At 47.9% G+C, this 15,875-nt stretch overlaps 1 protein-coding gene across 1 annotated transcript in view; it reads right to left on the reverse strand.

Annotated features, from left to right (window-relative positions):
- Nucleotides 1–15,875, reverse strand: part of LOC144166755 (uncharacterized) — a 62,467-nt gene that overhangs the window by 12,491 nt on the left and 34,101 nt on the right. The window contains exon 7 of the mRNA XM_077696245.1: nucleotides 15,638–15,746. Coding sequence (XP_077552371.1) covers nucleotides 15,638–15,746 — 109 coding nt within the window. The remainder of the gene's footprint in view (nucleotides 1–15,637; nucleotides 15,747–15,875) is intronic.

The following is a 15,875-nucleotide window of genomic DNA, read 5'->3' on the forward strand; positions in this document are numbered from 1 at the left end:
TGCGGGGCATTCGCAGAGGGAATGGTAGTGAGTGTCGAGTGCCCCGCAGGCTGGAGAGGTAGGGTCAGTAAAGAGGTGTGGATGACTGTGTATGAATTGTGTTTTGTGTGGGAAGGTGTGTGTTTGTAGGATGCGCAGCATGTGGCCCGCCTCCGGAGGGAGGTGTGCGTGCGGGGGTGGGTATCGGCGGCGGAGAAGGCGGTAGTGCAGGGCAATATCCCTGTATTGCAGGAGGGAGGTTGGCTTGCCTGCAGGGGCATCGCGTGTAGGCGTAGTGAAGAGCACAGAACTGAACAGAGTTTTGGGATTGAAAATTTTGGGCGCATCAAATGACATCTTTTCGTTTTCACATTCTTTATCTCTTTTCTTGTTTTTCTTCTCTCATCTAGCGTAGCAAGCCAGCCCCCGGCTCGGCTAACATGACTGGTGTTCATTTATTCTCTCTCTCTCTCTCTCTCTCTCTCTCTCTCTCTCTCTCTCTCTCTCTCTCTCTCTCTCTCTCTCTCTCTCTCTCTCTCTCTCTCTCTCTCTCTCTCTCTCTCATTGCTCCAGGGCGGGGTTTGGTAAGGGGGTTAATCATGGGAATTGTCGGCACTCCCAGCAGACCATATGGTAGAGAGTGTTGGGTGTGGGGCACTGTTGGCAACGTTATACCGTAGCTAAACCGAAAAATTACGTTTCGAATTGGAGTTCGATTACAAAGGTCAGGTAATTCAGCATTCATTCCAACTTCCTTGCAGCGAGGTGGGACACTGCCACCCATTCCCTGGCATATAAAATCGCCTTTAGTTTTGCTGGCGCCATCTTTCCTTTGGTAGGCTCGCTGCCTGATTCCCTACTTTTTTATGAGCGTTTACTTTGCCACAGGGCATATATGTGGGGGTATGAGTTGATGACGAAAGGTGATTAGATGAACATGAAAGTGTACGCTTCGCGCCTGAAGTCAAGGAGGGAACGATGATGGCGCCCATGTATCCATGCGGCGTATGCGGAGGCGTCGTCTACGCGGAGGCCCGTCGCCACAAGGTGCCGCAGTCTGGTCGGCCTCAAGGCGAGGCAGGGCCACAGCAAGTGGTGGAGGTCGGTGATCGTGTCGCTGCGGTGGAAAACTGGGCAACCAGGGTTTGTAACTTCGGAAGAGAGGCCCTTGGCAGGTCACGGCGGGAGTTAAGGTCACCCCCACCCGAATCCTCCTGAGCGCAACCCTGTCCGTCTGTTACCGTGTTCTGGAACTCTCTAGAAAACTATTAGTCTGCCTCGATGATAACGGCTTTGGTCTCCGTGTGGTCGCCGCCCCCAGTTGGCAGCGAAGCAGACGTCGCGGCCGTGATACTTATTATTTATTTACAAAGTTTATACATTCCCTCTCTCATTTATTAATTTATTTACTGACATACCTACATTGTCCTAAGACATTGCTGTAAGGAGGTGCTATACATGAATAAACACAAAAATTCAGAAACACGACACAATAATAAAGAAAAAAATTCCGGGCCATCTCCACTAACGTGAGACCTAGAGAGGGGCGAAGCATGCAGTGTACACGTGTATTCTTGGAGCCTTGGCGTTTTTGCCAACGCAGATGGAACCGTTGGGGGGTAGAGGTATACAGCTTTGCTGTAAAAGTCTCTTGTCTTTTAAGCGTGAAGCTGTCTAACGCGAGGCGTGAACGAGTGTCCCGGTGTTTTTTTAGTACGTGTTACAAAGCGCCCCAGCGCGAGGTGTAAACGAATGTCCAGGAAAAGTTTATTCTACTAACGTTGTGTCCAGGTGTTTTTGATGCGTAGCATTCTTTATGGTGGGAAAAGCGCTACACCAACAAGAACAAGTGAGTACACGGGACAAAGCGCTACTAGCTACTGAAGAATTTATTACTGGAAAAACATACATATATACAAGGAATAAACGCAACAGTCATCACTTCAAATTTCTTTGACGAGTACCCCCACAGCCAGGACCGTGTAACGCACTGCATTTCCTCGAAAATGCAGATATCGCGAAAGTTACGCCTGTAATCGCTGTAATGGCGTAAATGGAGATAACTTGTCGCACGAAATTTTGAAAAACTAAATAATATAAATATAAAATAATTACGGAAATTGGCGAAACGTCTAACGCCCTGCATTTCCACAATAATTCAGATTTCGCGAAAGTTCCACCTGTAATCGTTATAATAGGAAAATGAAGATAATTGGTGGAACAAAATTTTGAAAAACTAAAAAATCAGAAAAATATTCAAAACTTACTGAAATTGGCAAAACGCATAACGCATAACATTTCCACAATAATGCAGATTTCGCGAAAGTTTCACCTGTAATCGTTAACGTAGCGTAAATGGAGATAATTGGTCGAACGAAATTTTTTAGTACGCGTTACGTTCTAGCGCGAGCCGTAAACGAGTTTTCAGGTGTTTTGGTACCGTGACTGCATGAGGCGAACCACGATTACAACCACGACGACGACGACGACAAGAGACACCAACAGTGAAGGAACAACAACAACAACAACAACAACAACAACAACAACAGCCCCAGCCACTAAGATGCTTCGCCCCTCAAAGAAAATGCAATGATTGCCGTGAGTACAGCAGCATACACAGATTGCAGCGAAAATAGTAGAATACAGCAGCGCAGTCAGTGAAAACACCTACCAGACACGCTGTATTTGTACGCAGGTGCTACCAGAGCGCAGCGGAAACTCAATTCTGAATTTTTCGTGCCGGCTACCACGGACCGTTACAGACACTCATTGTTTTCGCTACGGAGTTCAACGGGAATATAATTTTTATTTATGTGAGTGCCATCCTTTCTATAAAAAAATTATTCATTCATTTACTTGTGTATCCAGACTGAAATCGTTCACGCCTCGCAGTTAATGAACTACTACTCCAAGGCGGTCACTTCCGCGGATGGGGGTAAAAGTGCGAGCATCAATGTGGACGCTGCGATTGTGCTCGCTGCAAGGATACAGGGAAGCGACCTGTATCTTCTGTGTCCAATCCACCTTGCACTACGTGTGCTTCCCACGACCGTTATCATCATCACGTCGTACCTCATCTGTTTCGCATACCCATCCACATCACCATTCCTGTGGAGTTCTCGGCTGTAGCTCGGAATAAACCCGCTGTGTCGACTCTCTCCGGCGTTCTTCCTATGTGACGGCTGTCCTTTGACGCGTCTCAATGTTTCCTCTACAAACTTACAATCCCAGAGCAAGTGCTCGTGAAAAATGCTTTCCTCAATCGCTTTTCTATAGACCATTCCATTGAGGGCGCCGCCATCTTGCGTGCGCAGCGCCATCTCGTAGCTGGCTGATTCGCTGGCTTGGGCGTTTGCTCCGCGGCGCATGCGCGCCAGCGACGGGTCGGTGAATTTTTCATTGTAGCGCGTTGTACGTTCTTTTCCGTAATATACTTCAACTTGAAAAGTTGTTGCATAGGACCAGTTTAAACAATATGGCTTAAATTGGCGGTTTTTTGGGCCGCGGTGGAGCTGAAATTCGCCTCGAGGTAGCGTGGTCCGTGGTGGGTAAACGATGCCGTGTCGAACATTTGTTCTCAATACTTCGTCACAATTTTTTTGTTTGCGTGTCTGTGTCACGGATCGCGTAAAGCCGGTATTTTTATCACTTTACTGCAAAAACTGATGTTTATTAAAACGATCTAACCGTGATACGCCCAGCGCCCATGGGCAACAAGCAGAAGCGCGTGTCGACGTCAGTGTAACATACTTTTGGCTTCATATCCCTGCAGGGTTTAATACAGGTAGTTTTGGGTAGACTTAGTAAGTATTTGGCGTATTACATAGTTTGTATTAAATATCATCGATATATCAACACCTCACCCTCAGCCACCACTATCGCCAACTATAAACAAAACTTCCTCTCTCTAGAATTTCAAGCTGCTCTGCAGTACTAAAGTATGACATAAATAAAATGAACAACACAGCTCCTGGAGAGCGTCCGCCGTTGGGCAACTTATTAAGCGTCTTATTAAGCGCCCGCCGTTGGACAACCAGACAAGCTTTCGCTTTTGCGTTGCTTTTATCTAGGTTTGATGTTGCCGACAAAGAGACATCATATTTGGGTACTAGATTGAACTCTTGGCTGAAGTGAGCAAGTGAACAACTTTATTTTGCCCGAGTCGGGGATGGGGGAAGAAGGGAGGTGGAATCCCCTTCAATAGCCCCATCCGCCCTTCCGCTCAGATTGGCTGGGGAAAGGGACAACCTAGGGAGGTACTAGTAGTCACTGTGAAAATCGCCAACGCCAGCCCACGTTTGGAGCCGGGTACGCCGCAATGTGACCGCAGCAGCAGTGGAGATGGAACTAATACCATCTGCGGCACAGGCAAGTTTCAGTTACCCATTTTAGTTTTGGTGGAAAAAAAGGTAGAAGCATTTTCTGCCACTACTCCAAGGTTGGAGTGTACAGAAAGAGCTCAGAAGAACAAAATTGCCAAAATTTTGTGTGCTATTAAGTGCGCAACTCACAATCTGCTAGTTTGGCTCATTTATTAGCAAAATTTCCTTTAAATAATACGTAAACGAGTGGTTAAACCCGCCCGCGCGATGCCTACAAAGCGTAGCCATGGCAAAGGAGCAGCCGCGCCAGGCCCGCCGTGATCGGCGCGCGCACTCCAGAGAGGGGGAAAGGCGGTCCGCGCGGTGCGGCCGCTGAATGCGAGAGTACGTTTCCCCCTCTCCCGATGGAACGGTCTATAGGTGGCTTTCAGTGTTGTCATAGGCATATCTTCACATATGCAGCACATATGTGCAATCATTGTGGACACGAAATTAATTAGGTTAATAAATTCTAGTGAGCTTTTAGAGATCAGCTAAGTATTCTAGCGTAGTTGGTAACCTCACAGCCACCTTAGCCTGCAATATTACGCTTCTTATAAGGCTAACTGAGCGAGATTCTCGGGGGATTGAAGCCATCAGCCGGAAATTGACATGACTATTGACGTAGAAGAGCGGAAATAACTACGAACCTGAACATGGCACTTCAAGCTTTTAATTGGCGGCACCGGATTAATTGCTGAGTTCGTACGTTTAATATCGCTTCTTCTTAACGGTCTGGCGATGGCACCGAACCCTTTGAGACGAGGCTTCGTATCCGAAATTTCTAAAATATGCTTTTGTAGTTGTTTCTTGCGCAATTTTTATATTATCGATCTCACTTTTGACTTACGATCTTTCCGCGAAACATGGTGCTGGTATATAAGGCGTCGAACGCAGAGGAAGCACATCCTAAAATCGAAAACCCTTGCTTGAATGCAACACAGGAATTGGTATCCTTTAATCATCCTATGTACCATCACAGGATAAACGTTCTGGAGGAAATATCTTAACATGGCTTTGAAGCCATCTACAGAAACTGTACCTAAAATTTTCTTGGGAATGCAAAATTGTGCGAGCATCATTTCATGCGCAGTTGCGGCGCTAGATATTGCGTTGCTGATCCTGAGTTTATGATGTCGCGAGATATTTCATGCACAGTTGTGTTGCCGAGTACTGCGTTGCTGTTTTGAGTTTATGATGTCGCGAGACACACACGACAACAAACCATCCTGGTGTCGCCCTTTTACCTGAGCTCGTCAGCACTGACCATTTGCGGACTTCCATGTTTCAGATGCCCACTTGAAGGAATGTACGCAGACGACGATGTGGACACATCCTTCACTGCTGTTGCATAGCGAGTTACGGGCTTATGAGAACACTGTTTTACTGGACAAATATTTTACCATTCAAAGCAATGAGTTTTAGGTGAATGGAAGCGGCGCCCTATTCCCGAATACAATATGCATAATACCAAGTGAGCAAACTTAAACATTATCGGGTTGATAACGGTTAAGGTGAGCAATCCCCTGTGTGATGTGGCGTCGTGCTCTGTACAGCCTCCCGGTGGGAGATACGTTCCGTCTTTCATGGCCAGCCAGGAGTTCGAAGACGACGGCGTAAATGCGCGTACCCCGCGCTCTCGTGCCAGGGTCAGTCAGCCATCTTCTATGAGACCTGCCCTCCGGATAGCCTTTCTGCCTGCCTCTTCCGCCAAGTGCACCACACTTAAAGTGCATCACCACCCTCCTGTTTACACCTTCATCTACCAGGACGCCACAATACTTCCTGAAGTATGAAAAAACTTGCTAAACACGCCCCCACGCATTCGTTTGAAGGATTCGTTGAATTTCATAGTACACCATACAGGTGATAACAGGCTGCACTATTGTCTGCACTAAACGTAAACGCGGGGATACCAGATATCACCTTGGTCTTTGCTCCGACATCAACGTCAGGCGACCTCATACTCGTTGGCTGACGTTGAAGTCAAAACTAGCCGACGTCTCACTCCCCAACCTTAGTAAAGCTTTAACAGCACCTCAACTTCACCTTTTCGTTAAGGGTGAGGCCAATTTGGGGTTGAGGTAGACCTTATGACGTCGAATCCCCATAACGTTCCCATAGAAAATGCTGCCTCAGATGTACTCTAGCCTTTCGTGCCTAAAGTTTCTAAACACTAGGCTAGTAAAAACTTCCCTCACACAATTCTTAGCCGAAATTTACAGACAGAACCAAACGTTCGAACAAGGAATTCTAATGCGTTAGAGCTAAAATTTAAGCGACCGCTAAACCATACTCTTTCTGCAATGCTTGCGTTCTCGTCGGGAGAATTCACTACAAGGACTGGATAGATTAACTTTGTCTTTGATCCCGTTCTGCCTTTCAGATATTATGTGGTTGGAACTTTTTCCTAGCCGTTTCGTACGTCGAGTTCAGCATTTTATTATGCCAAGTTTCGAGCTCCTAGCTCGCACGCTGTTTCTCCACACGCTGTTCCGTCGTCTACGGAGACGGTAGTCACGTGCTGCCTTCCCTCTTGCTGTGATCATACGTCATCGTCAGTCCGGTAACATCCGGCTACTGCTCGGTTGCAAGTCGGCCCTGCATGGTCAAATGATAGGGAACCGGTGAGAAGGCAACACTGCATTTGGCGCAGTAACATCGAATCCACCCTTCCATCTCTTCTGGAAGCTGAAAAGATGGGCGCGAGATGATAAATGTAAAAATTGTAAATTCTTTCTATTTATTTTAATAGTAGCGATGAGAAACCATAACATTTTGTAAGACGGACGCAGTAACTGTCCATTAACCTCAGTCACTAGGTTGTACACTTCAGCCGCTACTAGCTCCATGCAGACACAGAAAATGTGTGCGTGTTCTGAGCAAATTCCAGCAGAGGGGCGCACTAGCTTGCTAGGTAATGTCCTGGGAAATACCTTACTACGCGGAAATACCGCTCCAGCTGAATCTCAAAAAACGACCCATAAAGAACAGTGAGATTGTGTAAGATGGTTTGAGTGAGTAATCTACTCATACTGGTCAGAAAGCAAATGAATGCTCTTATGACGATCCTTCTACACTACTAAGCACAGCAAAGTGTGCGAAAACGTCGTTGCTTTTTCGGTTGCTTTTCCTCCAAGCTGTTCGTCTCCTCGTGAGCTGCTCCGCACAGGGGCGGCCATTTCCACGCGGAGAGCTCTTAAGTCGTTATGGGTGCTCGAATGACGGCATTTCGCTAATAATTCCGCACGCCCCGGGATTCTGAAGGAAGGAGACCTAACAGGGCGGTATGTTAGCGGTTTATGGTAAGCTGTACCGAAAATACACACAGTGAGATCTGTAACTGCCACACTTTCAGTGAGGTGCTGCAAAGCATATCCACCATATCCCTGAGGAAGTCTCCACAGAATTTTATGGTCGCGCAGGGGCAGGAATTTAGCTGTCTACTGCGTCAGGCTGGCAACTAGCACGTTTTAAGTCGTTTAGCAGCGCTAGGCCATAGAGCTTCTCAATATTACGTAGCGTGGATTCTGTCTCTGCAATCGCGTGCCGCCATGGGAATTGTGGTTACCATGACAACCGGATTAGCAGCAGCAAGTGGCTAGTGCAAAGTGCTATGGATTAGACTTGTCGGCTCTGTAGTGTTTGTTAGTTCTGTTTTCGGCGTGCTTCGGTGTTCGGCATGCCACTTTCTCTCATTCTGGGGCTAATACAGGTATGTTTAAATAACAGCGTGATTAGGAGTTAACGCATGTGCTTGCGTTAACGGGCAGTTTCTCAAGATGAAGTTGTGACCACACGCAGCGACGGCTACAAGCGACGCGGAAAACGTAACTGAGTAGGCACAACAAATAGATATTGTGGACGACAGCAACAAGCGAAAAAATTGGCCACGCATCTGCTCCTTTCATTGCAAATGTCGTCAAAAGACGATAGTCTTTGTAGAGACTTGCCAAGGAAATTCCCCTCTTTGCTTTCCCGCTCAACTCTCATGCTGTTCCTGTTCTGTCGCGCTCATCCCAAGGTAAACACACTAAAGGTTTGCTCAAGGCGGTTTCAATGAACCGCGTTCCACTGCTACATGCCGGGTTCCTCGATGCCAGCGCTGCAGTACGGCGGAGACGCGCATGAATCGAGGCGGCCGACTTCAAGATTTATAGAACCGCGTTGTCGTGCTCCACGTGCGTTACAAGCAGAACGTGGAACCGAGGTAGTGGAACCTTTCGTTGCTGTTGCCGCGTGATTTTTCATATGACGCCTGGAGGTAACGCGGGCAACAGCAGGCGGCGGTTTTCTGCAGTAGATGTAGATTATCATTTGCTATCGAAAAACCATGCATCCATGATTTTTTTTAAATAAAGGAATACTGTAAATATCCCTTGTGTATTAGTTTTCGGTCCTATATTTGCGTAATGTATTGTTCATGTTCAGCAAAGTTGACAAGTATGAACATATAAACCGGGCTTAGACGCTCACATTTGGCTGTGAGTTTATAAGACTATTGCGCAGTATGCATTTTACTTTGGCCGGGTGGCTGAATCGAGTAACAGACAGACATACGGACAGACAGACAGACAGACAGACAGACCAAAATTTCTGGGTTTAAATTGCTCAAGAGAGACTATCGTCTATAAAAAAATTCACAGCATATCCACGGGGTGAAAGATGATGAGTGGGCGAAGCTCCTGAGGGGAAATCATCGGTAAAACCGTGACTCTTCAGTAAAAGTTCGCCCACTACATCTGTGTCCGAACGTAACGTCTAGAAAGTCTCGCTTAAACCGCGCGTCGGCACCTTGGGGCTGAGCTCGCCTGATGCGTTTTGCAGACGCCTCACGAGCTCTCACTGCATCGGGGTCTGCCTGCCGATACGCGCGCTTTCTCGCCGCTTCCCGTTCTCTGACGTTTTGGAGATCCTCTTCGCGCCGCAGCCGTGCCGCTTCGCGTACGGCAGGGTCCTCGCGCCGTTGCCGTGACGCTTGGGCCTCTCGTTCTCGAACGCTGGGATCTTGACGGCGTCGTCGCGCAGCCAGACGACACGCTTCGGCCTCTCGCTCTCGTACGGCAGGATCTTGGCGGCGGCGTCGCGCAGCTTCACGGAGCGCTTCTGCCTCGCGGGCTCGCACATCTGCAGCCTTATCCATCGGGCGACTCCGAGCGCGCGCCAACAGCGAACGGATTTTATTACAACGCTCCCCGCCATCTAGTAAACAATCCAAGAACTAAACTAGAGGTAGCCACGCCATCTAGTAAACAATCCAAGCGCATCTTTTCATCATATACAAGTACCGCCATCTAGTAAGCAATCCAAGAACTAAACTAGAGGTAGCCACGCCATATAGTAAACAATCCAAGAACTAAACTAGAGGTGGCTACATACATACGTCGAGGATGGACAGACCCACGCCCTAAGGAGCTTCGCCCCTAAAATTATTGCACTGCCGCCAATGTCCTCCGTCGTCGTCACTCTCCGCTCGCTTGTGGGCTGCTTCTAGACGGCAAAAAGCGAGCGAGGCCCTCAACGGCCTGTGTATAAGTCTATACCTCTTGCCGCAGTTGCCACCCCTTTCCGTTTGCTGTACCCATTGAGTTCACATTTTCGCGTCGCTCATCGCCGTCTCTGTGTGCGGTTCCCTTTGAAGCACGCACTGCATTAGGCGCAATGAGGCAACATTAATGGCGACTCGACAAGTCGGTATTTATTTGCCATTTAAAGCATTAATGCAATTTCATAATGCGTTGTGCGTGTGCTTAAAGGAGCCATGAAGAGAAAACACAAGTTTGGTTCATTCTAAAGATTGTCTCGTTAGAATCATACTGACACCACTTTTAACGTAAACTTCGCTCAAATAAGCTACATAATTAGGAAAAACGGGAATGGTCATGCGACCCACCAGCTCATTTCCGGCAACAGAACCTATGTCGTCACATGGGCTAAGCTCTGCGATTGGCGGAGGCTGGCAGAAGCAGACGCAAATTAGGTAGAACTTACAAACTAGACGAAGGAGCGATTTGCGCTTAAATTTAGGGCACATTCTTTACAAAGCAATAAGAATGATGGGACAAACCGTGGAAGTTATGAAAGCACATGTAAACATAGAAGTACTGATGCGTTCTGCTGTTCGTACTGCGCACAGCATGCCTGGTTTCGCTGCACAGCACTACGGGGCTTGGGGTTGTCTCAGACGACACTGGCCGATTGACGCAAGCAACGGTGTCTTACGTGACCCCATTTGTCGAGCGAGCACTGTTTCAGGGAACGAATATTTTCTCCCAGAACAAAAACAAGCCAGGTTTAAATGCGGGCAAAAACAAACCAAACGCTTGCCACAGTATGGTGGCGCCATCTAGGCTACAGAACGTAAAGAAACGCGGGAACAAACCACCACCGCTGTACAGGGTGGAGACAACCTTCGAACGGTCCCGTGCCGCCGCAATTGGGCCAACGGGCTCAGCGCGTTATTCTTTTCGTTTCCCACGAGACCTAGCAACGCGAAACAGACAATATGATTCAAACTTCTTCAGTAAACCGCGTTGCGGCGATAATTTTAGCGCGGTTTTGACACAATGACTTGCTTCCGCGGCGAGCGAGCAACCAAAAATGGCGGCGCCAGCGTATACGTGTCTCTACCCTGTACGGCGGATGCGTGAATGAAGGTACTCTAGGCTGCAGAGCGGTCGGTTTCAGTGATGTCACTTGGGACCACGAAAACGCACGATTGAGCGGGAAAATGAAAATTTTAACCTAAATTGTTTAATTTCTCAGTGAATAAAGCACCGTTTGTATCCGGACAAGCGCTGGGGGCACTATAAAACACGAAATCTTTCGAATAAAACCAACTTGCATTTTCTCTTCATGGCTCCTTTAAAGACTTACTTGGGGTAATAGGCTTTGCCTCTAGGTTTATTTGTATCTTCTTGGACAAAACAAATATATACAACGCGACGACATCACTTTTCCATTTTGAGCTGTTGCCTCTGCTTCGCTTGCCAAAGCGAATAGCATACAATAATATTACAGTGCTGCGAGGAAACAAGGTCACAGTTCAAAACAATCTAAATTATTTATTTTCAGTTAATATAGAGAAAAGCACAGAAAAAACCATCTGTTTTAGAGTATGTAATGATTTGAAATTATATCCTGGACGGACCGACGTATCTGAGGACGTGAGCCAAATGCAGGACTCCTGCTTTTTTTTTCTTTCGAACTCCCAAATTCATTTCTCAACCCAAGCATTCGAACACAAAATTTAATACAACGTAAACCTTGTTAACGCCGGTACTTTCGGCAGTGATTTAAAAAAAAAATCGGTAGCCACAAAGTTGTTGCGGCCATGCCCCGCCGAACCTCCGGCCCAACTACACAGTATGGCGGCACCCATGGAGGCATGGAGGGCTTTCGCAGAATCACGTTGACACAAGCGCCAGATTCCACTCCAGGAAAGCTAATAAAAACCTCTATGCTCCCAGGTATGGGCTTGAGATTTAAGGACTGTGGCGGCATTTCTCATCCGTTCAAACTGCGACGGCGGGTGTTGACGCTTCTCTTTGCAATGTTCGAAAATTGGTGACGATTGAACGAATCATGGAGCGCCGTCCGCACTTTAGCTTTGGCGGGCGAGAATATTGTCGTGAATTTTGGCGCCTGAAAAAAAATTGATTACGGGCGCGGAGCGCTATAGCTATCTTTCAGAGATTCAGGGTAAAAAGGCAACAGCGCATTGATTGATCGATTGTAGGGTTTGACGCGCCGACGCAACGCAGGCGATGAGGCGCGCCGTAGTGGAGAACAGCGCATTCTTGTGAAGGTTGGCCGCAATCGTGCTAGTCGAAGTAATGACTGCCATACCTAAATCCGTCTAGCGTGCACTGAATCCATACAATGGATACATAACGATGGTCATGTTTCGTTCCGGAATAACGATAGTAAGGAGTTCTCGTTGAGAGATGAAGATAACCACGTGCCATTGGGAGGATTAGAATTGAGTGAATGCTCATACAAGTTCCCAGCCCCCTCTCCAGCTGAACCACTGTTCACACCGCAATTTAGGCAGACGTAACATGCTGTATAATGAAATTCAGGTGAGAGGAGACATGCACGATTCCAAATCCGCAGCCATCGGTTAAGTCTGCTTAAGTATGTGGACCAATAAAACGAGAGGGAAATTTTCTTATATGCCCGGGAAGGGTAGACCACTAGAGAGCAAAGCCTGATCTCCCGGTTGAAATACAAAGTGACTAAACCTGCCCTGAAAAGGGCAGGTTTAGTCACTTTGTCCCCAACATTGAACCGCACTGTCTGGACTGCGACGAGGCGTATTGGTCGTCAGATCACATGCTCTAGCAAAGCCCGGCATTACGCGACGCTTTGTTTAATAAAAAAGACGATTGGGAGGAACCTCTCAAAGGCGGTGACCTTTCCGTCCAGCTCATGGCTGTCGAGAGGTCCTACAAAAGGGCAGAGGGCCACGGCCTTCCTCTCCCTGCGTGGGAGCAGCCCGCAACTACAATCCCAACGTATTTTCGCAAGGCCTAAATAAAAGGTATTTGTCTGTCTGCATGGCAAAATACTATTTTCTTACGGGCGACTGTCAATGTTGTGTCAGGCGAGAATAAAAACTGGTTAGGAAAGGATGCTCCAGGCGTGGCAAGTACAAAAAAAAAGAAATGGAGACCAAATGCCGGCGTAAAGCCGGAAAGAAAGAAAGTGACAAACGGGAGAGTACATTGTACCAAATGATATTTCCGGTATGAAATGTCTCGAAAATGAAGTTTGGAATTCACAGCCGAATCGGTAAGTTCGTCCATTCGTCTGAGAATGATAACTAGGAGCCAAGTGTAAACTGTCGTATCACCACGGATTGCTCTTAGTACTGTTGATTAAAACGTTCTCCCCGTCCTCGACACGCAGCCGACGTGACTTGTTGCAAGAATGCAGTCGTCGGAAGACAGGCAGATACCTCAAAATTACCGCCAGTACAGAGAGGTTCGTTTTCCGCATGATGTGTCAAGGGATCAACTACCCTTGCAATATACCGATGGCTTGCTGGGCCACCTGACAGGCAAAGGTCAAAGTGAATGACAACGGCATCAAATGAACTTCAGGAGCATGGGAAGGATTTCTGTGGTCCTGGAGAGAGAGATGTTGATTGCTTCTAGTGATGGCAGGGAGTACAACAAGCGACTTCTTTGGCGCCGGTTTTCTCCATTTTGCTGTCTATTTACCGATGTCTGTTCTCCGATCACCGAGGGATCGGAGAGAGAGAGAGAGAGAGAAAACGTTTATTGAAACAACAGAGAAGGGGTAGGGGAAAAAAGAGTTAGGAGCTGTGGATGGCCATCCTAGTCCGGTAGGCGGCGTGCCGCGGCTGCCCTCCTCGCCCGAGAGATCAGCATGGAGGATGAAAAAAAAAACTTTTTCTGAGCAGGGCCTCCGGATCTTCGAGCCGACTGCTCTGCAACGCGCACTCCCACTGCTCAAGGGTAGGGGATCTGGGTGGTGGAGGGTTGGTGGCGCACGTCCAGACGAGATGATCTGTGGTGTTAGGCTTATTGCATTGGGGGAGTTAAGTGGGTAGTTAGCAAGAGAGATGTGGTGGAGATGGAGGTGATTGTAAAACGTATTGGTTTGAAGTCGGCGCCAAACGCGGGCGTCTGCGGTAGAAAGGGAAGGATCAGGAGGGATATAGGTACGTCGCGCTTATGGTCACTAGATCAAACGGGTCATTAGATCCAACGAGTAAGGAGATTCACTAGATCACGTGATGCCTGAGTCAGAAGATCCAACGAGTCAAGAGATCCATCCGAGTCCCTCGTTGGGTCTACTGACGCGTTGGGTCTAGTGACTCGGAATCGGTGTGTCGGGTTGCTCTATAGTGGTCGAGGGTGTCGGTGTATGTTTGGGAGAGGGGCGTAAGGGAGTTGGCAATGTTGGCTGCGTTGTAGGCCTCTTCTGGGAATGCCCGGTGAAGGAGAGCTCGGGCGGTGGCGTGCGCCACCTCGTTACCAAGGAGGGCAGTGTGGCTGGGTGTCCACACTATGCGGGAATGAGGGAGGCTGGGGCATCGAGAAAGGATGGCCAGGGTAATAGCCGAGACTCGTCCGAGTGCAAAACGACGGCAGGCAGCTTGTGAGTCCGACAGAATTGTTACGCTGGCACTTGTGGCTTCTGTCATTGCGAGGACAACGGCTGCTTCTTCGGCCGTGGTAGTAGGGGTTGTGCAGACATTTGCCGAGGTGAGGAAGTCATTATCGAAGCAGGCAACAGTAGCGACGTGAGCGAGTTATTTTGGGTAGGAAGAGGCGTCCATATAGAGGGTGATCGGGTCGCTGTGGTATTTTCTGATGAGGAGGCGTGTACGATGCTGACGACGGCCGGCGTTGTATGTAGGGTGCATTAGGCGCGGAATGAGGAGGACATGGATGTTGCGTCGCAGTGATGGAGGTATGCAGGGACCAAATTTTTAGAAGACAAATGCAAATTTGTTTAGTTTGGAAAAACTACCATTTGGTAAAACAGCGTCATTGCATCCACAAAAAACGTTTTTTTAAACGATAACGCGGGCGAAATTTGTGAAAATTCAAATTTGAAACTGCAGTGATGTAATGTGAGCAGGAGTGACGTATTTATGGGCCAACACTACAAACATTCTTAACGGCACGCTGGCATCAAAGTGACACAATCAAACGGAAGTACAGGCCCCACCACAATCGTCCAGTCATTTCTCATAGCAGCAGCCACCAGTTGCACAAACGAGATTCCGTGACGTCACCAAGACATCGCGGGAAAGCGGCTGGCGAGACTCGGCTGCTTCATTTGTATTTTATAATATGTAGGTTTGAAGCTAGCTATGAACTGGGTACCATTGTTCCCGGAACACAGTAATGTTTTTTATGAATCCAACTTTTGCTTTGCTCTCGCGGCTGCTTCAATGGCATATGACCAATGGTACCAATGAGGACCAACTCTGCGAAATTCAAAGGCACGCCTAGCTAGGTCGCCTTTGTATCCGGCTGAGAAGAGCCAAGTTTCCAGTTTCGAAGCCTTCAAGATGGTGTTCTCGCAGTTGCGGATTTAAGTTCATGTAGCAAGTTTAGGTGTCGCAAAAATGTGACTAATGAAGCATCTGTTTTGTCGCCTCAATGCATACTCTCTAGAGACTTAATAATAATGAGCAGGCATTGTGAACATCATCGTTCGACAAACCATTCCACGGAGGCATTGCAATGTATAATTGCTGCGTTTTACACTAATAATTATAGCAGTGGGCGCAGGCGTCGAACAGAGCTGCTTCTTACCTTCGTAGCGATCTCATCGGCCGGTGTCGATTGCTTGTGCCTCCACCGTCGCCTGTCTGCCCGTCAGTCCCGCTCCTTGCGCTGACTGCTTTCCACTCCGCCTTCTCGCCTAATGGAACATGAGAAGCAAAGGTGCCGTTCAACTGCAGCGTAGTTAACCGACGTGTCGAATAACACAAACTGCGACTACTTACAAATGGCGAACATACTTTGAGTGGCCGCTCATGACTCATACTTC

Source organism: Haemaphysalis longicornis, unplaced genomic scaffold, assembly GCF_048455015.1.
Source record: "Haemaphysalis longicornis isolate Haplotype H1 unplaced genomic scaffold, Haemaphysalis longicornis Haplotype H1 scaffold_19, whole genome shotgun sequence".
In the NCBI taxonomy this organism is placed as follows: Eukaryota; Metazoa; Arthropoda; class Arachnida; order Ixodida; family Ixodidae; genus Haemaphysalis; species Haemaphysalis longicornis.